Source organism: Dendropsophus ebraccatus, chromosome 5 (assembly GCF_027789765.1).
Source record: "Dendropsophus ebraccatus isolate aDenEbr1 chromosome 5, aDenEbr1.pat, whole genome shotgun sequence".
Classification (NCBI taxonomy): domain Eukaryota; kingdom Metazoa; phylum Chordata; class Amphibia; order Anura; family Hylidae; genus Dendropsophus; species Dendropsophus ebraccatus.
Window position 1 is genome coordinate 139,436,819 of NC_091458.1, and position 25,193 is coordinate 139,462,011.

A 25,193-nucleotide genomic window follows, 5' to 3' on the forward strand; every position below is an offset into this window, starting at 1 on the left:
ACTTGAGATTTTAAAACAGAAGAAACAAATGTCTATACATTTCTGAAACTAGTTGATTTGAAAACAAATTATTTTCGCTGGAGTAAGTGTTCACTTTTATTACTGTGAGGTTGTTAGGTCCAACATTATGTGCTGGTTAATTTTTTCAATGTTCAACTCCAGCCACCCGTGCGGCCTCCTCACTACCTATCATACACAGCTCCGCACGTTTGGAAATGGCTGGACGTAGTACTGCAGCTTGATCCATTCACTTCAATAGATAGGCCATTAATACCAGGGTCCCGGAAAACCCCATTACCTATGGCATGTAATACATAAAAAGGACACAATGCATCCATAACAATCCATGCAATAAAATATTTTGCTTTTCCATCTGTACATAAACCTACAAGTTTACACATGGGCAGGTTGTACATTGTGCGTTTCATAACTGCATTATATCCTTTATAGCCTATATACAGAAATATAGTACTAGCATAGTAATAACGGCCTGACCTGCAAAGCCAGGATGTAGATGTTATGGCCGACATCACGTGGTGACACATCAGACACATCGGAGTCCCCCTCTTCTTCTTGGTAGTAAGCCTTCTTGATAACATCCACCTAATGAAAAGATATCAACTGTAATGGAATATATAGGCCAGGATATATGGGGATCATGTCTACAATATCTGTTTTATAGACTCTTCTAGCTGTGACTTATATAGTGCTGAGCTGGCACTTCTAGACACTGAGCAAATCCCATTGTATCATGTTATTCATATCTGAGCACTTTCACTACATACGACATAGACTAGAAAGGTGTCTATTCAGCTTGTCCAGTCCTGATGAGTCAGGTGGAATACATAGGTGTTACATTACCTGCACCAGAACACTTTATGGGAGAAACACTCAGAAAATGAATGGAAAGCATGGAAAGAACGATAGCTTTATTTCTAATAATTAAACTGACATTCACTAAAATGTTCTGATACATCCGCATGTGCTGGAAAAGTCACAAACATCCGCATGTGCTGGGAAATGCAGAGGTGAAATGGAACTGAATAACAGATATCATACTACACACACTACACATACTAGCAACTCACATACTACACATAACAGCAACCCACACACTACACATCACCAGCAACCCACACACTACACAACACCAGCAACCCACATACTACACACATCACCATCAACCCACACACTACACAACACCAGCAACCCACACACTACACAACACCAGCAACCCACATACTCCACACATCACCATCAACCCACACACTACACACCCCCAGCAACCCACATACTACACACCCCCAGCAACCCACATACTACACCTACCAGCAACCCACATACTACACACACCACCGGCAACCCACACACTACACATATCAGCAACCCACACACTGCACACACTAATACACATACTACACACACCACCGGCAACCCACACACTACACATATCAGCAACCCACACACTACACATATCAGCAACCCACATACTACACACACCACCGGCAACCCACACACTACACATATCAGCAACCCACACACTGCACACACTAATACACATACTACACACACCACCGGCAACCCACACACTACACATATCAGCAACCCACACACTACACATATCAGCAACCCACATACTACACACACCACCGGCAACCCACACACTACACATATCAGCAACCCACACACTGCACACACTAATACACATACTACACACACCACCGGCAACCCACACACTACACATATCAGCAACCCACACACTGCACACACTACTACACATACTACACACACCACCAGCAACCCACACACTACACATATCAGCAACCCACATACTACACATAACCGCAACCCACACACTACACATCACCAGCAACCCACATATTACACACACCACCATCAACCTACACACTACACATATCAGCAACCCACATACTACACACACCACCATCAACCCACACACTACACATATCAGCAACCCAAACACTGCACACACTAATATACATACTACACACACCACCGGCAACCCACACACTACACATATTAGCAACCCACACACTACACATAACAGCAACCTACACATTACACACATGACTACACATACTACACACACCACCAGCAACTCACACACTACACATATCAGCAACCCACACACTACACATAACAGCAACCCACACATTGCACACACTACTACACATACTACACACACCACCAGCAACCCACACACTACACATATCAGCAAACCACACACTGCACACACTAATACACATACTACACACACCACCGGCAACCCACACTACACATATCAGCAACCCACACACTACACATAACAGCAACCTACACATTGCACACACTACTACACATACTACACACACCACCAGCAACCCACACACTACACATATCAGCAAACCACACACTGCACACACTAATACACATACTACACACACCACCGGCAACCCACACTACACATATCAGCAACCCACACACTACACATATCAGCAACCCACATACTGCACACACCACCAGCAACCCACATACTACACGTACCAGCAACCCACATACTACAAATACCAGCAACCCACACACTAAACACACCACCAGCAACCCACATACTACACCTACCAGCACCCCACACACCACCAGCACCCCACACACTACACCAGCAACACACACACTAAACACACCACCAGCAACCCACATACTACACCTACTAGCAACCCACACACTACACCAGCAACCCACACACTACACATACTACACACAACACACACACACCCAGACCACATACTACAAAACAGCAACCCACATACTACACACACCACCTGCCCATATACTACACAAACTACACACACCACCAGCAACCCACACACTACACACACCACTAAGCCCACATTCTACACACACTACCAGCCCAAACAAACACACTACACCTAGTACGCACACAACCAGGCCACATACTACAATCACTACACACACTACACCAGCAATCCACATACTACACATACCAGCAATCCACATACTACACCAGCAACCCACACACCACCAGCAACCTACACACTACACATACCACCTGCTCATATACTACACACACCACCAGCCCAAATACCAAACATACCAGCAGCCCACACACTACACCTGCCATATAGTACAATCACTACACACACTACAACCCCATCAGCCCCACACTATAGCACCCCCCCCCCCCCACCCCATATTGCAAAAAGTTCTATGGAACTCAATTGTAAAACAGCTGTTTGTGCAATTTCATGTTCTAAACTTAGACTATATGACTGTCACATCATCAGGAGGGTGTGAAGTAATACATGTTCACAGCACATCACACAGGAATAGCCTACAGTTATACATAGTAATGACTTATCAAAAGAAATCCTCCCAAAGTCAAAATTCTGATAATGTGATCATGAAAAATAAAATGAGTTTATCTTCATAAAGAGAAACCACTAGAATCTTCTGTCCACACTCCATAGAGACGAAGGGATATTAATGGTCCAAAATTGACAGCGATTGTATGTTGTATCCGCACCTCGGAGAGTCCCCAACAATAAACACCATGTCAGTCACAATACTCAGGTAACAGAAAATTATAAAAAGAGGAAACAATCATATAAACCTCTAACACTGTTAAGCCGGTCATATACGGTATCATGGGCTATACCCGATGATCTCAGTGGGCAGTGTATATGGAACGCTCAATGGCAGATGATCAGGCATCTTGGATTTCAACTCGGCCAATGCCTTAACTTTCAGTTAGGTGATAATGTAGATGATAGTGTGTGAAGACTTAGGTCCCGATAATCATGCAGAACGTGCTGTATATATATATATATATATATATATATATATATATATATTTATTGTTAGTGATGTGAAGATGAGGTGAAGACTTGCACCAAAACCTGTGCCATTTCTTCCAGTTTCACGCAACAAATGTGACCTAAACTAATAATTCTCTGGAGACCATTGGATAACATAGTTAATAAAGATGAAAGAAGACAAGAGTCCTACAGGTTCAACCTAGGGAAACCCTACTGTGTTGATCCAGAAGAAGGCAAAATCCCTTAGGAGGCAGATGACAATTTCCCCATCACAGGGAGAAAATTCCTTCCCGACTCCAATATGGTGATCAGAATATTCCCTGGATCAGCGTCCTATCACATGTAATCTAGTGTCCTATATAACTTAAAATATTATATTTATAGAGAAGCATCCAGGCCTCCCCTGTACTTATATAATGAATCAGCCATGACAGCATCATGTGGCAGAGTTCCATAGTCTCACTGCTCCTACAGTAAAGAATGTAGAAAGCTCCATAGTCTCACTGCTCCTACAGTAAAGAATATAGAGTTCCATAGTCTTACTGCTCTTTTAGTAAAGAATATAGAGAGTTCCATAGTCTCACTGCTCTTACAGTAAAGAATGGAGAGCTCCTTAGTCTCACTGCTCTTACAGTAAAGAATACAGAGAGTTCCATAGTCTCACTGCTCTTACACTAAAGAAAATAGAGAGTTACATAGTCTCACTGCTCTTACAGTAAAGAATATAGAGAGCTCCATATTCTCACTGCTCTTACACTAAAGAATATAGTTACATAGTCTCACTGCTCTTACAGTAAAGAATATAGAGAGCTCCATAGTCTCACTGCTCTTACACTAAAGAATATAGTTACATAGTCTCACTGCTCTTACAGTAAAGAATTTAGAAAGTTACATAGTCTCACTGCTTTCATAGTAAAAAATCCCCTTCTGTGCTGGTGGTGAAACCTTCTTTCCTCTAGACATGGAGGATGTCCCCTTGTCATGGTTACAGGTCTAAGTGTACGGAGATCACTAGAAAGACCTCTGTACTGTCCATTCATATATTTGTGCATTGTGATCAGATCGCCCCTAAGACGTCTTTTTTTCTAAACTAAAGAGCCCCAAGCTTGATAACCTGTCTTGGTCCTCTAACTCCACCCCCCCCCAATTCCCTTAGTGACCTTGGTCGCCTCCTCTGCACCCGCTCCAGTTCAGCTGTGTCCTTCTTATATACAGGTAAATACCTGAGAAAAGCAATACATTTTATAGATCGGAATCAAATCTTGTGGTGCGGTGCACAACCATCCAGCGTATGTAAGTAGTCACCCAGGTAGAGTTACTTACCAATTCTTGGGGTCGAAGACTGATGAGAATTCTTTCTGCGTTCTCACTATCATGGCGACTTTCCATGAGAGCTAAAAGCAGCTTAGAGGCATTGTCCTGTAAAAATCAAACAATGGAACAATGTATAATCTAATAGAAAAAGAGGTATAAAAGAGGCCGTGGCTGTAGCATATAATAGAGGCTGGGGTGGTAGAATATAATAGAGGCTTGGGCTGTAGAATATAATATAGGCCAGGGTTGTAGAATATAATAGAGGCTGGGGCTGTAGAATATAATAGAGGCTGGGGTTGTCGAATATAATAGAGGCTGGGGTTGTAGAATATAATAGAGGCTGTGGCGGTAGAATATAATAGAAGCTTGGGCTGTAGAATAGAGGCTGGGGCTGTAGAATATAATATAGGCCAGGGTTGTAGAATATAATATAGGCCAGGGTTGTAGAATATAATAGAGGCTGGGGTTGTAGAATATAATAGAGGCTGTGGCGGTAGAATATAATAGAGGCTTGGGCTGTAGAATAGAGGCTGGGGCTGTAGAATATAATATAGGCCAGGGTGGTAGAATATAATATAGGCTGGGGTTGTAGAATATAATAGAGGCCGGGGCTGTAGAATAGAGGCTGGGGCTGTAGAATATAATATAGGCCAGGGTTGTAGAATATAATAGAGGCTGGGGCTGTAGAATATAATGGAGGCTGGGGTTGTAGAATATAATAGAGGCTGGGGCTGTAGAATATAATAGAGGCTGGGGCTGTAGAATAGAGGCTGGGGCTGTAGAATATAATATAGGCCAGGGTTGTAGAATATAATATAGGCCAGGGTTGTAGAATATAATATAGGCTGGGGTTGTAGAATATAATAGAGGCTGGGGCTGTAGAATATAATAGAGGCTGGGACTGTAGCATATATTAGAGGCCGGGGCTGTAGAATATATTAGATAGAGGTCAGGACTGTAGAAGGAGCTGCCATCATCCTTCTACACGATCTGTTCCCTCACTCCATGTACATTATTTATCCCACTTTGATAAATATAAATCTTTAATAATAGGCCGGCCACGTCTTGGTCTTGGCTTTATCACATTCTCTGCTTGTTGTTTTCAAGGGCATTTGTTTTCCTCAGATTTATGAAGACCACAAAACACAAACTCTTCAAGAAAACGATGATTTAATTCGGGAATAAGTACCGTCCTATTTCTCATACATTAAGCACACGGCAAACTAAACGGATAACAAATCGATTCCCTTAACTGGAAGGGGAATCACTGATCCCTTCCTATACATTTATGTACAGTGTGACGGCATTTACTATTATGGGTGAAATCTCCTGCCATACTGTGACCATATAGTAACCAAACACTGCGACCCATGTTCATCCCTATATATATATATAAATAAAACCAGTATATATACTGCCCCTCTATAGCTGTGCGTACATACCTTCAGCTGTAGAACCAAGTCCATCCTGTATTTACACAGAGGACTAATGTCATTTAAAATCAAGGCTGTTATGATATCGATGCCGTTGGAGTCATGCGTCACTATGCAGGTCTGAAAAACAAAGTGGTAAAAGATGGATGAGCTTCCTGCACGCAGGTGAGACTCACATACCGGAAAATGAAAGAAAAATACACTGGTAATTTTGAGGTTAAAATACGTCCGTATTTTTAATATAATAATGGGCTCCGCTGAATGGCAAATTGGTCGGGAGGGCACACATCATATACAATTATGGGCAGAAATGATTACAACTGTCCAAATACCAAACATGCTTATTATTTTTGACTGGATTTCCATATTACGGATATTTTTTATTTTGTTTTTTTTTTCTTCAAGTATTCACACGCTGTTAAATTTTCACTCAAAATTTAGATATTTTTTTTGCTGTGTGTGAACACAGGATTATATAAATATAGACAGTGGGGGGAACTTACTATTGTTTGCTGACTGTCTGACTTACTGGCTGCATTGTGCAAGATGTACATATGGGGAATGCGATTTAGGAAAACCCAAAGTAATTCACACATGATTTTTTTTTGTGTAGTGCCAGAAATTAGCTTTTTTTTTTTACAAGCAAATTCATCAGGAAAACATACATCCCTCTAGCCATGCCCTTTTTCTGGGAAAAGACCTCAGAACATGAAAAGGTAAAAAAAACGGCACCCAAAGAGTGCATATTATTATCAAATGGGGTGCCACCTCTGTCCATCAGGGTGCACGCGTGGCCACTTATCTGGAGTTTTAAGGGCCAGTGTGTTTCCACCTACTTCTGCCTCCTCCAATCCTGTTCTGCTTATCCCTCTCTGTTTGAAAAAAAAATACTGTTCTGCCTGCAGCTATTTAGGGTCACTTCACCTGTTCCTCCTTGTCTGAGTGTTTCTGGATCCTTGTGTTCTTATGTCTGCTATTCCGCTGGTATTCTGTGGCTGTTTTTTGAGTTAAAGAGTCACTGTCGTATCAATAGAAATCAATAGTCCAGGCGATTTTAAGAAACTTGGTAATTGGGTTTATTAGCCAAATATGCCATTATCTGCATTTAAAAACCTTTTCCCAGGTGCCCCCCCCCCTCCCTCCTCTTTTCCATCCACTGCAAAAAATCTGGAAATTGTGACTTGTTGCATGAGTCACACTCTGTCTGTTCTATGGAGAGGGGAGGGGGAGGAGGGAGTTAGCCGGCAGCAGATGGATTCCAGGCAGGAGCTGGGTGACAGCTGTAATCAGAGCTCAGAGAGGTCAGTGGTCAGAGGAGATAGAGGGTGAGGGATTTGTAGATTAACTCTTTGTTGTCCTGTTTTGGTCTTTTATTTAGCTCTCTCCATAGGAGAACAATGAAGACAAGGGGGAGAGCTTCAAACTGCTTTTTCATGATAAAAATGCATTTTTCGGCTAATAAACCCAATTCCAAAGTTTCTTAAAATCGCCTGGACTATTGATTTCTGCAAAAAAAAATTCACAACAGTGACACTTTAAGCTTGCCTGCCTAACCTATTATATACCATTTCACAGTTTGCCTCTCCCTTTGCTGACTCAAGCCGCCTGCCCTAATCCTGTGCCTGACTGACTACATTACTGTCTTATCCCTGGTACTTTTCACAGGACACATAGGACATACCTGGTTCTCATGACACGGTCCTTGGCAATATTCTGTGAGGGTCTCCAATGTCTGGATTATAAGGGCTACGTTTTTCTCATTGATGTATAGACCCAGAAGCCCCAGCCCCCCGGTGGTGCTGCCGCACATGATATCCAGGAACTGTAACGTCTCACACACTAAGTTGTAATTGGTTTTATTACTCTGATTGCGCAAGAAATTCTGATGGGAAAAGGAAAAGAAGAAAGATAAAGAGATTATACAGTTACTAAAAACCATCATTACTTCTTATAGACTGGGAAATACTGATAAAAGATGGAGGCGTATGGTAGATGGAGAGAAAATGTGGTGACCCAAGATGGATAACCAACTAGGAGACATGTATGTAATAAAGTACTGAAAGGCCAGAAAATAAGCCATGGAGAAAATCTCCAGAACAGTGCCGTACATTAACCTCAGATCTGCCAGATTAACCGAGAGGTGTGCGCCTTTTAGTACCCCCAGCAGAGGCCATGGGGGCGGGGCTTTATGTAAGACCAGTATATGGGCACACACCCCATACCTACATTACGGAAATAGTTGGGAGGTTGCAACAAGAGTCTACACATCTTTTCTTTCAGTCTAAAGCAATATATATATATACACAATGTTACTGCAGTAATAGTCGAAACCGCCCTATGCCGCTACGTCTGCAAATCGGCCTTTCCTACCCATCTACCCCTTGGTACTTGGATTACAGACACAGACCACTAGACAATGGTGTGTAACGCAATGGAACACCAGGCAACTGTTTAACGGTCTGTGATATTTAACCATGAAATAAAGAATGCAACTGCATATATACAGTATATATATATATATATATATATATATATATATATATATTCTCCATATCTGCTGTCCAGAAACTGATTCTTACCTGCAGGTCTGGGTTGTGGTTTTCACACAAGAGTTGAAGGAATCTCAAAATGGGTTCCATTATTAGGACAATAGGACCGACTTCATTCCCTTCCCCCAGCTCCCCCCCCTCATGTCCTATGCGATGGTGGGGTCCTCCTGTTACCGTTCTTGAAGAAGCGGGCACCACAATACCTTAAGAGAAAAAAGTCCCCATTATAAGGTTATTATAAGTATCTTTACTACCTTCATCTTCACAACACGTTATATCACTAATAGTAAAGCATTATGATTTGCACTACTAATATAGAGACTTTCCTGTCGCACAGATCATCTCCTAGTGAACAATCACTACTCTACAAGTGTTTCATGGACAACAGCGCTGCTCAGTCCTAAACACTGTGGTGTACTTGTGTATTCGTGTCAGTATGTGTGTATGGGGCCACTATGTCCCCAATATGGAATATGTGTGTGGCGGACTCCGCTAGAAGGTACGCTTGTCCCAAAGACTCAATGATATTCTCAAACCAATTCCGCCGTCTGCCCAAAGAATTGACATGTCAGAGAAATGTGGGGAATGGAGTGAGGATCAGGACTCCTTTGTGAGGGAGAATATCCTGTGCCGGAGAAAGGCTCCGTAAACACGGAGAAAAACTGGAGGAACTCTCCGCCGCGGAATCCCGCCAGCCTCCCTGTCATAATGACAGTCTATGGAAGGCTCGCACGCCTCCTCTCTCCTCGTCTCTTCACACTGAAGAATGGACATGTCCATGCTTCAGCACGGAGAGAGGAGGCGCACAAGCCTCCCATAGACTGTCATTATGACAGGGAGGCTGGCGGGATTCTGCGGCAAAGAATCCCGTCAGTTTTACTCCGTGTGAACGGAGCCAAAGATAAAGCATGCAGAGGAGTCAGGTTACATTCACACCGTAATACTGTCTGTAATTGCGAATCAACAATTACAGACAACTACTATCCGTAGTTTTACAGATCCCTAATCCGCAAACACTACTGCTAAGCTAAGTATGGAGCGTAGATGTGGCACAGATCTGTGTCCTATAGTAGTCTATGGCAGAGTCCATCATTTTCACATAAGAAATGTCCGTAACGTCCGCAAAACCATAAAAAACAGATAAATGGTCATTTTAAACCATTCCCACTCTGTTAACTATTACCTTCCTCTTCTTTGCTGATCCAAAAAAAAAAAAAAGAATATTGATGCAATACGGAGGATTACGGGTGATTGCGAGCATCATATACCGTCCTGAAAACTACTGAACGTGTGTATGTAGCCTAAATATGTGTTAGATGTGTAACACTGTGGTCAGAGCTATAGATATCACTGCGCACATACAATACAGCTGACACATATTCTGAATCCGCATAGATTGCTTAGTTTGTCCTAAGCATCTACTACTCTTTCAGCAAAGTAAATATTTCAGGGATAATGCATACGCCATTCTAGGTTACCTTTTGCGGTAAGATTTGCCCCTGACTCGGCTTCATTTGCCCCCAGATCGTTCATGTTCACCGACATTGTGGATTTGATTTCTTGTTGAGCGCTTTTAATTCTTTCAAACAAAACCTTGAAAAACTTTTCTGACTTATTGTCGCCCTTCATTAAATTGTAAAATGAATTCTAGGAAGAAACAGATGGGGAAATGTGGTGAACACTGGGATTACAGACAGATAGGACAGTAACACTGATTATTACTCCTATACTGTACATCTATACATTGTTTTGTGTAATGTTTTTTTCTATGAGCTTCAATATAAAGGAAGATTTGATGTGAGCCGTCCTATGACCTGTAGCTACCTTCAGGTAAAGAAATGGAAGCGGCTCAACATCAGGAAATCTCAGGGTGCAGACAGGTTCAGTCTTTAAAGGAAACCTATCACCGAACAATGCTATCTAAGCTATCAGCATGATGTTATAGAGCAGGAAGAGCTGAGCAGATTGATATATATCTTTATATATATATATATATAGTGGTGCCTTGGATTACGAGCATAATCCGTTCCAGGACCGCGCTTGTAATCCAAATACACTCTTAAACCAAAGCACATTTTCCCATAAGAAATCATAAAAATGCAGACAATTGGTTCCACACCCCAAAATAATCATTTATTATTCTGAATAACATGTAAAACAGATGAAACAAATATTCAGAAACAGCAGAATATGTGATATTATAAGTTACTGTACAGTAATGGAGAGGATGGGAAACACAAGGGCAGACAGAGACTGCAGGGAGCATGAAGGAATGAGCAGGACAGATGTGGGCACATACATGCAGCACTCTCTGTCCGGAGAGAGAGGGGTTACAGCTATGAAGAGATTACCTCCACAGTCCTGTCCCCTGATGTAAGCCCCAGCCTGAAGTGGATCTGCTATGGTTTGGAAGGTGAGGGAGACTTCCTGGATCAGAGTACAGTGCTGTAGTCCCCGCTATGCAGACCATACCCCTCCCCCACTCGCACTCCCACCCAGTACAGGGAGCTCTTAAACCAAAGCAATGCTCTTAAACCAAGTCACAATTTTGAAAAACTGTGAGCTCTTAAACCAAAACGCTCTTAAACCAAGGCACCACTGTATATATATATATATATATATATATATATATATATATATATATGCTAATTCTATGATAAGGAGTCCAGTGGGCGGGGTCACTCAGTGGACTGGACTCTTTAGCGTGGAAACAAAAGAGATTTCAATCAATCAATTACAAGTTATACTGAATCTTTTCCCATAAATCTGCTCAGCTCCTTCTGCTCTATAACATGATGATGATAACTTAGGTAGCATTTTTGTGGTGATGGGTTCCCTTTAACCAAACAAAATATTTAGAAGATGACCCGCAGTACTCATTTATTGTGAAAAAATTCCCTCAAGCAAAGCAATAACGCAACATTTTCACAACGTCATGCCGCCATTTCCAAACATGAAGGATACTTACAGTATAAGGCTATGTTCACAGTCACACTACATAAAAAACACGGCCGTATTTCATAACAACAGCCGTATTTGCGCAAGAAAACGGTCGTTATGTAGTGTGAACCCAGCCTAATAATGTATGTTTAGGGTTAAATTAAAGTAATAGAGACAAAGTATCAAGTTGTCTTAAAGGGGTACTCCAGCGGGATTTTTTTTTTTATATCAACTAGTGCCATAAAAATTATATAGATTTGTAATTTACTTGCATTTAAAAAAATCTCCAGTCTTCCAGTACTTATTAGCTGGTGTATGTCCGGCAGGAAGTGGTGTATTCTTTCCAGTCTGACACAGTGCTCTCTGCTGCCACCTCTGTCCATGTCAGGAACTGTCCAGAGCAGAAGAGTTTTTTTATGGGGATTTACTACTGCTCTGGACAGTTCCTGACATGGACAGAGGTGGCAGCAGAGAGAACTGTGTCAGACTAAAAAGAATACACCACTTCCTGCGGGACATACAGCAGCTGATAAGCACTGGACGACTGTCAATTTTTTAATAGACATAAAGTACAAATCTATATCTATAAAGCATTTTTTTTTGGAGTACCCCTTTACGTTGAAGCGGTTCAACCCTCACTAATAACAATGTTATGGCATACTCCAGTGACTGTTCTGTCATACCTGGATTTCCGTGTTACCCCCATCCAATAATCTAATGGCCAATAAAATGCTTTCTTGAAAGATCTTATCGTTTTTGGAACTCATAATAAGGTCGGCCACGAGTTTCGTCGCTCCCTCCCGATCCAGCTTACACTGAATGGGTGCGATTACCGACCAGTCCTGGTCCTGACCTGTCAAAACAAATGGCAATATGATTTCAGCCCAGAATACAGCAAATCAAAAATAATATGATAAATATAATATTCTTATTATTCTTCCTACAATAAATTCTATAAATAATAGCGAGGACCGCCCAGGGGGTTATACACACGGCCAACAAGCCGCAATGGTGTTTCTGTAGTGTACTATGTGGGCCTGATTTATTGGGGAGGTGAAGCGTTTATTACCGGTGGCAGAGCTGTCGGTTGTCTCGCCTTTGGCACTTGACTTCTTGTTTTGCAGGTAATTATTTAGAAGGGTTTTTCTTAGTAAATTTCCCTATGGGGACAGAAGGGAAAATTGAGTCAGACAGAGAGGGAGAAGAACGTAAATTGCAGGATTCATTTATACAGATATTGCAATGCTGTGTACTAATAATGAAGCTGCAGAGCGGATGGAGACGCTGCTGATCTGTATACTGATCACTGGGAACACAACGCTCTACAGCAGGGGTAGGGAACAGTGGCTTTCTAGCTGTGGCAAAACTACAACTCCCATCATGCCTGGACAGCCAAAGCTAAAGCTTTGGCTGTCCAGGCATGATGGGAGTTGTAGTTTTGCAACAGCTGGAGAGCCAAGGTTCCCTACCCCTGGTTTACATAGTGATGCTGAGCACCAATACATTCTAATAGCAAAGCTGAGGCTGAAATTTCATTATAGGGTTCCTTTCACAGTAAGGCTGGGTTCACACTGCGTTTTTGCATTGCATTTATTTTTTTATTTTTTTTTAAGAATGAAAAAAAAAAAGACGCATTTGTGAGCATCCATTTTGATCGTTTTTTTTTAACGTACACGAAAAATTTTGCTTTGTATTGATAATGTATGTATTATGGCTTAAAGGGGCAGTTCAGAAACAAAAAAATCTTTCAAATCAACTGGTATCAGAAAGTGCCAGAAATTTGAATTTTACTTCTACTAAAAAAAATCTCAAGTGTTCCTGTACTTATCAGCTGCTGTATGTCCTGCAGAAAGTGTTGCATTCTTCCCGTCTGGAGAGCAGGAGAGGTTTCTATGAGGATTTGCTACTGCTCTGGACAGTTCCTGACATGGACAGAGGTGGCAGCAGAGATCACTGTGTCAGAAAGGAAAGAGTACACCACTTCCTGCAGGACGTACAGCAACTGATAAGTACTGGAAGGCTGGAGATTTTTTAATAGAAGTGAATTACAAATCTCTGGCACTTTCTGGGACCAGTTGATTTGAAAGATTTTTTTTCTGAACTACCCCTTTAAATGCCCCTTTAACTCTTCAGCATTGGAGGTATTTAACAGAATTCTACTTTCCAGCATAGTTTCATTCATTACTACTAAATCTGGGTTCTACCCCAACTAACCTATCTATACCAAAATGAGAGTTTGCCTCAAGGCATGATGTAAATGTACATGTGTAGAATGAATAGTACTGTATACAATAAAAAAAAAACGTTTCCTATCGCGCTTTATGGTCCGGAAGAGAAACGTGCCGGCTCTTCGCTCGTTTTATTTGTTCTATCATTACTCCTGAGGCTACAAAGCTGCTATTTGGAAAGTTATGGCCAAAGAAACTTACATTTGTACAAGGAAAAAGTTTAAAGTACTTTTCAAATGAGTTTGAAGTACAAATATAACTTAGAGCCCTGGGTGTAGGAGTTCCTGCAGACGAGGATTTCAGTATTTAGGGAAAACAGAAGAAAACTCTGTCTGAGATTTGGTGGTTTGTATGTTCCTAAGTTCTTACTTGTGATGAGCGAGCATAGGGGGGGGGGTGTTCACCATAAACCTTCAATAACTGACACCCGTCAAAAGTTCTAAAGTGGATTGCAGAAACCTATTACAATTTTTATTCCTATTTTTTGTATATTTTCTTTAAACATCCCTTAACCCTTTGAGGACAAGGCCAATTTTCATTTTTGTGCTTTATTTTTTTTCCTCCTCATGTTTAAAGTGCCATAGCGCTTGTATTCACCTACAAAGTTTTTTTTTTTACAGTAATTTGTAGCTCCCCCGACGAATTCTGTAATAACTCCACTGATCTCTCAAAGAGATCAATGCAGCACATATGTACTGCATTGATTAATGAAATCAGTGCCATTGCAGTGCTGAGGCCTGACTTGGGCAGAAGCAGGGATCGCCCCTCCCCAATTGCATCCCGCCCGTAGACCACCACAGATGGGGATTAAAGCGGTACTCCGGATTGGGGGCATTTTTTTCCTGGGACCAGGGAGGAGGTGGCGGAAGGAAACGGCGTCCACTCCCCTCCCCGGTTCCAGCGGAGGGGTCCTAAAGGGGTACTCCGGCGGGGGGGGCATTTTTTTCCTGGGACCGGGGAGGAGGTGGCTGAGGGAAACTACGTCCACTCACCTCCCCGGCTCTAGTGGAGAGTCCCGCATTGCGGCGCTCAGGTCCCCGGTTCCCAGCTGCTTCCTCATGTCTGACACAGGCCAGAGACGATACGTCTCAGGTCCGCTCAGCCAGTCAGTGACAGAGGCGGGATCTGAGTGGACTTGAAACAGATCCCGCCTCCGACACTGACTGGCTGAGCGTACTTGAGACGTCACGCGTCAGAAACCAGGAAGTGGCCGGGAACCGGGAGCGTCGCGATACGGGACCCACCGCTGGAACCTGGGAGGTGAGTGGACGTCGTTTCCCTCAGTCACCTCCTCCCCGGTGTCAAGAAAAAAATGCCCCGTGCCCGCTAATAGCTGCAGTCCCTGGCTGAACTCCCATACCTGCTCCAAGGGGTCAAGGGGTTAAATAGACGAAATATACAAAAATTTGAACAAAAGCAATAGATTAACCAGACAAATTGTCACTCTGCCGAGTGGGGGGAACCTGGTTAAGAAATGACTGTAGACTTAGAATATGTTTCTTTTAACATAATGCATCAGTAGAGATCTAGTTTATTTTGTGACACCAGCACTTTAAATAGACTCTGTCAGTAGGTTTATGGTGTCCTTTCTCAGGGTAGCATAAACTAGAATGATGTATCACTTACATTGTTCTATGCAGCTGATTCAGAGATTTCCTTCTGAATAATATCGACAATAACTAGTCCTCTCCATTATGTGCATGAGCCCAGTAGTCCTGGATATTCATGAGAAGCAGAAAACTCTGGCCACCAGCTGCTGATTGGCAGTCATCTATCCATGCTGAGTATAGGCAGTCACCTGTCAATAAGCAGCCAGAGGGCGGCGGAAATCCTATTCTTCTGCATATTAGGAGAACGGTTGAACAGAATGATGTAAGTTATACACTGCATAAACTTATCACTAGTTTATGCTGCCCTCATTTAAGGCGGCATAAACCTAGTGACAGATTCCCTTTAGGTGTTTGCTCAACACTAGTTACCACCATAAATCTTAAATACAGAAGTATCACCTATGACTACTTGGAGTATCTAACTAATCCACAACTTTATTCCTTTACAGAGCTGAATCCTGGAATATAATGGAGTGTACAATGAAACAGAAGGTGGATCTTTATTTTATATTTTTACACTTTTATATAAATGTATTTCACAATGGCGACAAAACAACAACGTACCCGATCCTCATAATTACTCTTCTTTACTAGCATCTGCTGTAATGTCCGTAAAACCTTTATACAGAGCTTCTCTTCACTAGACATAAGATTCTTTGTGTGCTGAATGAGTCTGAAAAAAAAATTGAAAAAAGTCAGCTATTTATGAAGTATTTCCAATGACAATGCGCAATGACATATGGCTCAACTCTAACCATCGCCCAAACCCATGTAAATGAGTGGTTGGTCCAGACTATGGAAAATCTTACTTTGAAATGAAGCCCCCGCTCTCACACCGCGCACGAGGTTCCGTACCCTCGGCAAAGAGTAATTCAGGGTGGTGGAGGACATCTACAAGGACAGACTGCTCTGCTTCTACAAGAGGTTTCAGCTGTTCTTCTAACACGTTTATAATATCCTGAAGACAAATAATAAAGGTCAGTATAGTATAGTATGGTAAACGCATGACATTTGCTTCTCGTGTATAGTGTGGGGTCTAAATCCACCCCTCCCCCACACCTTTATATAGATTTATAACATTTCTTAGTGAATGGCGGTCGGGGGACCTTCCTTTGCTGCAGCGTTGATGTGAGACAATAAGCCATGCCGCAAGGAAATATTACTTACCTGTGGTTCTATTTTATGAGTTTTCCCCTTTAAAACACATCTTGACATGTAAATTGTAGAGATGAGCGATCACGCTCTATGGGGGATAGTATTTGTTTGAGTATCGGGCTACTGGAACATACTGGATACAGGAGCGAGCACTGAGTGCTGCTCGTATACAAAAAGCTTGTTAAAAGGTGCTGCGCAAAATGCGTTTCCACAGCCTTAATGAAGTATACCTGTCACAATCCACTCTTCTGGACCAACGGTCAGAACCTCTGCTAGTCCGGAAGGTCGGATCTTCATGGATACAGAGACACAATAAGATGATAATGCATTATTGCCTGATTGTCTGACTGCATCTCTGTATCCATAGAGACCTGACCTTCCGGATTAGCAGGGGATCTTGCCACTGATCCAGAAAGCCCAAGTGTATATTTTAAACCACATTGGGGCAGACTGTGTTCTGTTGGAGGAGGCAGGGAAAGTATACTTGCCAGTGCCCCTCTGGTCTTCTATCTGTCTTCACTATTGCCCCTCAGTCAATCAGTGACTGCTGTTCCGCCTCAGCTACTGACTGGCTGTGCAGCAGATCACAGTCTGGTCCCCAGTGGGTTAACCTAACCTCCCGGAGGCCAGACTGTCGCATTTTAACCCCTTCACGTCAGCAATCCGTATATATATATGTTCCTACTGCACATACCCTGTGCAGTAGTAATGTATATATACGTTCCTGACTGATCGCTTGTACCGACAGGCGGGGGTAAGTCACTTACCACGTCCTGTCGGATGGGCGATCTATGAATAAAGACTGCTCTCAGGCAGGCTCTATGCATAGATTGGCGATAACACTCATCTATGCTATGGCATAGCATAGATCAGTATATGCTATCTACTGATTGCATGTTTGAAAGTGAAAAAAAAGTGTAATTAAAAAAAAAGGTTTTAAAAGTATTTAAAAAAACTTATAAACTTCCCCCCTCCATAAAAGTTTTATATACCTCCTTGCCCATTATAAAAATATTTTAATAAAATAAATAAACATATTATATATCGAAGCGTGCAGAATTGTCCAATCTATTAAAACATAACATTCCCGCACGGTGAACAGAAAAACAAAACAAAACAGAATTGCTGATTTTTTTTAATTATACATCAGAAAAAAATAAAATAAAAAGCGATCAAAATTTTTCTATTACACCAATATGATATTAATAAAAACTAGAGATCATGGCGCAAAAAATGACACCTTAACTATGGTTCTTAGAAGGTGGGGAGAAACATTGCATTAATTTGACCCGGACATCTGTGCATCAATGGGCTCAGTCTTGAAGGGGTTAAGATTAACCAGGTACCCTCCACTCATCTGGTAAATAATTGAGTCTTCCATTGTTCTCAATGTGGCTCGTTACTCAAGTCGCGCACTTGAGCACTGGAAAAGACTTGAGTATCTTGGTGCTCGCTCATATCAAGTAAATCGCTATCCCCATCCGAGTCTCCTTAGCGGCAGATGAAATAATCCTGCACACCTACTACCTCAGAGTAGGACCCAGCAATGTCTCCCTCCTACTGACCTGTAACTTCTCTACAATATTCTTGTAGTCCCACTGATTCTGTGTGCCACCGCCACGAGTGAAGGTTCTGGAGGTTGTCGCCTGCTTGTAGGTGGGCTGATTTCTTTGAAGCGAACTTGAGGAACTGTTTAGTAAAGAACTAACATGCGAATCTAAATCCATGGGAAGGGAAATGTTGCGACTTTTTGCTAAAAAATAAAATAAAATAGAGAATGAAGAAAATTGTGATGCTTCTTACTCCACATTGTAAACACCTGATAGAATATTACAATTTGTATTTGTACCCTGATTATTTGAAATATTGAGTAGATTTTATTTAAAGGGTTACTCTGGCAAAAATAAATTCTTTCAAATGAACTGGGGTAAGAAAGTTAGACAGATTTGTAATTTATTTCAATTTAAAAATCTCCAGTCTTCCAGTACTTATGAGCTGCTGTATGTCCTGAAGGAAGTGATGTATTCTTTCCAGTCTGACACAGTGCTCTCTGCTGCCACCTCAGTTCACGTCAGGAACTGTCCAGGGCAGGATTGTTTTTCTATAGGGAATTGCTACTACTCTGGACAGCTCCTGCAGGACGTACAGCAGCTAAAAAGTACTGGAAGACTGGAGATTTAAAAATAGAAGTAAATTACAAATCTGTATAACTTTCTGACACCAGTTGATGTGAAAGTCACTAGAGTACCCCATTAAATATTAATTTAAGCAGCATGGGTATAGAGCAGCCCAGTTAAAGTAATGTAACATTTCTTACCAACCATGGCCAAGGCCCTTATACATGCCTCTACTGATCCCTTATACTGCTGCTGAAGCCAAGGACACTCAAGAAGCCGAGCCGTTGATTGTAGCAGTTGGACGACTATTGTTTGATGAGTCTTAAAAACAGTAAAATGATTAGTGCGTAACAGTCCGTACACAACAGTCCGTACACAACAGTCCGCACACAACAGTCCGCACACAACAGTCCGTACACAACAGTCCGCACACAACAGTCCGCACACAACAGTCTGTACACAACAGCCCATACAGAACAGTCCATACACAACAATCCATACAGAACTGCAAATATACAACAGCCCATGCATTACAGTCCATACACAACAGCCCATACAGAACAGCCCATGCTATACACAACAGTCTATACCGAACAGTCCATACATAACAGAATATACATAACAGTCCATACAGAACAGAATATACAGTATATACAGAACAGTCCATACAGAACAGTCCATAAAGAATGGTCCATACAGAACAGTCCATACAGAACAGAATATATATACACAACAGTCCATACAGAACAGTCCATACAGAACAGAATATATATATACACAGAAAAGTCCATACAGAACAGAATATATATACACAACAGTCCATACAGAACAGTCCATACAGAACAGAATATATATATACACAGAAAAGTCCATACAGAACAGAATATATATACACAACAGTCCATACAGAACAGAATATATATACACAACAATCTATACCGAACAGTCCATACATAACAGAATATACATAACAGTCCATACAGAACAGAATATACAGTATATACAGAACAGTCCATACAGAACAGAATATATATACACAACAGCCCATACAGACCAGAATATATATACACAACAGTCCATACAAAACAGAATATACAGTATATACATAACAGTCCATACAGAAAAGTCCAGGCAGGCAGGCAGACCCCAGGACCAGACATGCCTTGATGAGGACATCAAAACGATACTAGCTGTTTGGGGAGGCTGTCCGGGGGATAAAGATTTGCTTTAAACTCAGCTAACCTTCATACCTCTTCCGGCCTTATAAGTTTTCTAAAATATTTGCGTGCTAAAAAATATGAAAAACTATATAGAAAGGTTATCTGGACTCTACTGTGAGCCATTCACTTACCTGAAGAGAGGTGCTGTTCTCTGAGAAGGGGGAGTTAAAGAAGGATCTTATTGTTTCCAAAACCACAGTGAGGACATACTTCTCTAAGGTCGGATCAGAAAGACGTTTCTCGCGCTTATTACACACCTGGAGAAAGCAGAGGGAACTGGCATTACAGACATCACTATCATAGATCACTATCATTACAGACATCACTATCACTGATCCTTACAGGCATCACTATCATCACAAATATCACTATCATCACAGATATCACTATCATTACAGACATCACTATCATTACAGATATCACTATCATTACAGACATCGCTATCATTACAGACATCACTATCATTACAGATATCACTATCATTACAGATATCACAATCATTACAGATATCACTATCATTACAGACATCACTATCATTACAGATATCACTATCATTACATACATCACTATCATTACAGATATCGCTATCACTACAGACATCACTATCATTACAGATATCGCTATCATTACAGACATCACTATCATTACAGATATCACTATCATTACAGATATCACTATCATTACAGATATCACGATCATTACAGATATCACTATCATTACAGACATCACTATCATTACAGATATCACTATCATTACATACATCACTATCATTACAGATATCGCTATCACTACAGACATCACTATCATTACAGATATCGCTATCATTACAGATATCACGATCATTACAGATATCACTATCATTACAGATATCACTATCATCACAGAGATCACTATCATTAGACATCACTATCATTACAGATATAGCTATTATTACAGACATCACTATCATTACAGACATCACTATCATTATAGATATCACTATCATCACAGACATCACTATCATTACAGATATCACTATTATTACAGACATCACTATCATTACAGATATCACTATCATTACAGATATCACTATCATTACAGACATCGCTATCATTACAGACATCACTATCATTACATACATCACTATCATCACACACGTCCCTATCATTACATACATCACTATCATTACAGATATCACTATCATTACAGACATCACTATCATTACAGATATCACTATCATTACTGACATCACTATCACTGATCCTTACAGACATCACTATCATTACAGACATCACTATCATTACAGATATAACTATCATTACTGACATCACTATCACTGATCCTTACAGACATCACTATCATTACAAATATCACTATCATTACTGACATCACTATCATTGATCCTTATAGACATCACTATCATTACATACATCACTATCATTACAGACATCACTATCATTACAGATATAACTATCATTACTGACATCACTATCACTGATCCTTACAGACATCACTATCATTACAAATATCACTATCATTACTGACATCACTATCATTGATCCTTATAGACATCACTATCATTACATACATCACTATCATTACAGACATCACTATCATTACAGACATCGCTATCATTACAGACATCACTATCATTACAGACATCGCTATCATTACAGATATCACTATCATTACAGATATCGCTATCATTACAGACATCGCTATCATTACAGATATCGCTATCATTACAGATATCGCTATCATTACAGACATCACTATCATTACAGACATCACTATCATTACAGATATCGCTATCATTACAGACATCGCTATCATTACAGATATCGCTATCATTACAGATATCACGATCATTACAGATATCACTATCATTACAGACATCACTATCATTACAGATATCGCTATCATTACAGATATCACGATCATTACAGATATCACGATCATTACAGATATCACTATCATTACAGATATCACTAGATATTACCGACATCACTATCATTACAGATATCACCATCATTACAATTTGTAATGATAGTGATTATAGATGAGCGAACCTGGAGCATGCTCGAGTCAATCCGAACCCGAACTTTCGGCATTTGATTAGCGGTGGCTGCTGAAGTTGGATAAAGCCCTAAGGCTATGTGGAAAACATGGATATAGTCATTGGCTGTATCCATGTTTTCCCAGATTTATCCAAGTTCAGCAGCCACCACTAATCAAATGCCGAACGTTCGGGTTCGGATCGACTCGAACCCGAACCCGGTTCGCTCATCTCTAATAGTGATATCTGTAATGATAGTGATGTCTGTAATGATAGTGATGTCTGTAATGATAGCGATGTCTGTAATGATAGCGATATCTGTAATGATAGTGATGTCTGTAATGATAGCGATATCTGTAATGATAGTGATGTATGTAATGATAGCGATGTCTGTAATGATAGTGATGTCTGTAATGATAGTGATGTCAGTAATGATAGTGATGTCAGTAATGATAGTGATGTCTGTAATGATAGTGATGTCAGTAATGATAGTGATGTCTGTAATGATAGTGATGTCTGTAATATCTAGTGATGTCAGTAATGATAGTGATATCTGTAATGATAGTGATGTCTGTAATGATAGCGATATCTGTAATGATAGCGATATCTGTAATGATAGTGATGTCTGTAATGATGGAGATGCCAGTAATATCTAGTGATGTATGTAATGATAGTGATATCTGCAATGATAGTGATGTCTGTAATGATAGTGATATCTGTAATGATAGTGATATCTGTAATGATAGTGATGTCTGTAATGATAGTGATATCTGTAATGATAGTGATGTCTGGAATGATGGAGATGTCGGTAATATCTAGTGATGTATGTAATGATAGCGATATCTGTAATGATAGTGATATCTGTAATGATAGTGATGTCAGTAATGATAGTGATATCTGTAATGATAGTGATATCTGTAATGATGGAGATGGCGATAATATCTAGTGATGTATGTAATGATAGTGATATCTGTAATGATAGTGATATCTGTAATGATAGTGATGTCAGTAATGATAGTGATATCTGTAATGATAGTGATATCTGTAATGATGGAGATGTCGATAATATCTAGTGATGTATGTAATGATAGTGATATCTGTAATGATAGTGATATCTGTAATGATAGTGATATCTGTAATGATAGTGATGTCAGTAATGATAGTGATATCTGTAATGATAGTGATATCAGTAATGATAGTGATGTCAGTAATGATAGTGATATCTGTAATGATAGTGATGTCTGGAATGATAGTGATGTTTGTAATTTACAGACATGACTATCATTACAGACATCACTATCATCACAGACATCACTAGATATTATGGGATCACCATCACTATGCAGCATTCCCAAGCTCTGACCCCTATGGCAAACTAACAATCCCACCTGATTTCTCTCACACTTACTCGAGCCATATCTAAGATGAAGTTTTCGAAAAGAATCCAGATGTGGTTACTTGTATAAATTTCTTTCATCTCGACCTCCGTGTCCACGTAACAGTGATTCACAAAGTTCACGTAGGACATTTTCACCTTTGAAACAAAATTGTTCAACATAGGTAAAAAGAGAGAACGTCGGAATCTGCAATAATTCTGTTACAGCAGCGACTTAAAAAAGGGGAATTAACTATTACAATAGACATTAGCAATACAATAAGGGAAATCATGTTCTTTTGAAGCATAATTTGTTTTAAAAGAACACTCCAACAAAACATGTTTTTCTCTAAAATGTACTGGTACCAGAAAACTATATAGATTTGTATTTTACTTTGTAAAGTATTACAATTTGTATTTGTAATTTGTTTTAAATATTCAATGGATTTTGGGTAAAGGGGTACTCTGGCAAAACATAAATTCTTTCAAATGAACTGGTGTTATAAAGTTATGCAGATTTTTATTCCTATGTAAAATTCTCTAGTCTACCAGTACTTATCAGCTGCTATATGCCCTGCAGGAAGTGGTGTATTCTCTCCAGTCTGACTCTCTGCTGCCACCTCTGTCCATGACAGGAACTGTCCAGAGCAGTAGCAAATCCCCATAGAAAACCTCTCCTGCTCTGGACAGTTCCTGACATGGACAGGTTCCCCTTTAAACCAGCTGCCTAAGCAAACAGGCAACTAAATGTCGGGGGCCCAGCCATTAGTGAATGTATTCCAGCTGGGGGGAAGGGCACTTTGTAATGAGGTTATTGTCAAAGGTCTCTTCTAATCAAGAGGATTAATTCAAAGCAGAAAATTCCTTTAGGGTGCGTTCACACCTACAGGATCTGCAGCAGATCTGCAGCAGATTTGATGCTGTGTTCAGTTATTTAAATGACATCTGCTGCAGAAAATCAGCTGCAGATCCTGTAGGTATGAACGCACCATTAAGGTCTATTGGTAGCATCTATGGATTTATTACCCATATGGATGCCGGACTTCAAGCCTCACCTCTGTGATGCAGTCTTCATGAGTCACCACCCGTACCACGTCCTCCAGAGGTAACAGAGACGTGCACTTGATCTCAGTGTAGACATTTTTGCCTTCAGCACAAGCAGCGAGAAGATCAACTAGTGAGATGTGATACATGAGCGGACTGTTCTCATCTACCCCATCACGGGCGGCCGCCATCATTTCCAGCATTGATGCAAATGAAGCTTTGTCATTGTAGAAAACAACCACATCGTCTCCTGCATTTGTCAGCTGCAAAAAGAAAGAACTGGATTGTACTTATTATTGTTGGGGGATAAGATAGAAACAGCTGTCCATAAAAAAGTGTG

The 25,193-nt window shown here is 40.7% G+C and overlaps 1 protein-coding gene across 2 annotated transcripts in view; it reads right to left on the reverse strand.

The window, feature by feature from the left end:
• The window catches only part of ITPR3 (inositol 1,4,5-trisphosphate receptor type 3), a 162,483-nt gene that overhangs the window by 38,451 nt on the left and 98,839 nt on the right, over positions 1-25,193 (reverse strand). For both annotated transcript variants that reach the window (XM_069971461.1, XM_069971460.1), the window contains exons 31-45: positions 24,865-25,116; positions 23,843-23,968; positions 20,531-20,656; positions 19,380-19,500; positions 18,628-18,815; positions 16,717-16,865; positions 16,472-16,580; positions 13,139-13,229; positions 12,753-12,922; positions 10,608-10,776; positions 9,160-9,332; positions 8,262-8,462; positions 6,590-6,700; positions 5,157-5,252; positions 496-603 (exon numbers count right to left, since the gene is read on the reverse strand). In XM_069971461.1, coding sequence (XP_069827562.1) covers positions 496-603; positions 5,157-5,252; positions 6,590-6,700; positions 8,262-8,462; positions 9,160-9,332; positions 10,608-10,776; positions 12,753-12,922; positions 13,139-13,229; positions 16,472-16,580; positions 16,717-16,865; positions 18,628-18,815; positions 19,380-19,500; positions 20,531-20,656; positions 23,843-23,968; positions 24,865-25,116 — 2,190 coding nt within the window. The remainder of the gene's footprint in view (positions 1-495; positions 604-5,156; positions 5,253-6,589; positions 6,701-8,261; positions 8,463-9,159; positions 9,333-10,607; positions 10,777-12,752; positions 12,923-13,138; positions 13,230-16,471; positions 16,581-16,716; positions 16,866-18,627; positions 18,816-19,379; positions 19,501-20,530; positions 20,657-23,842; positions 23,969-24,864; positions 25,117-25,193) is intronic.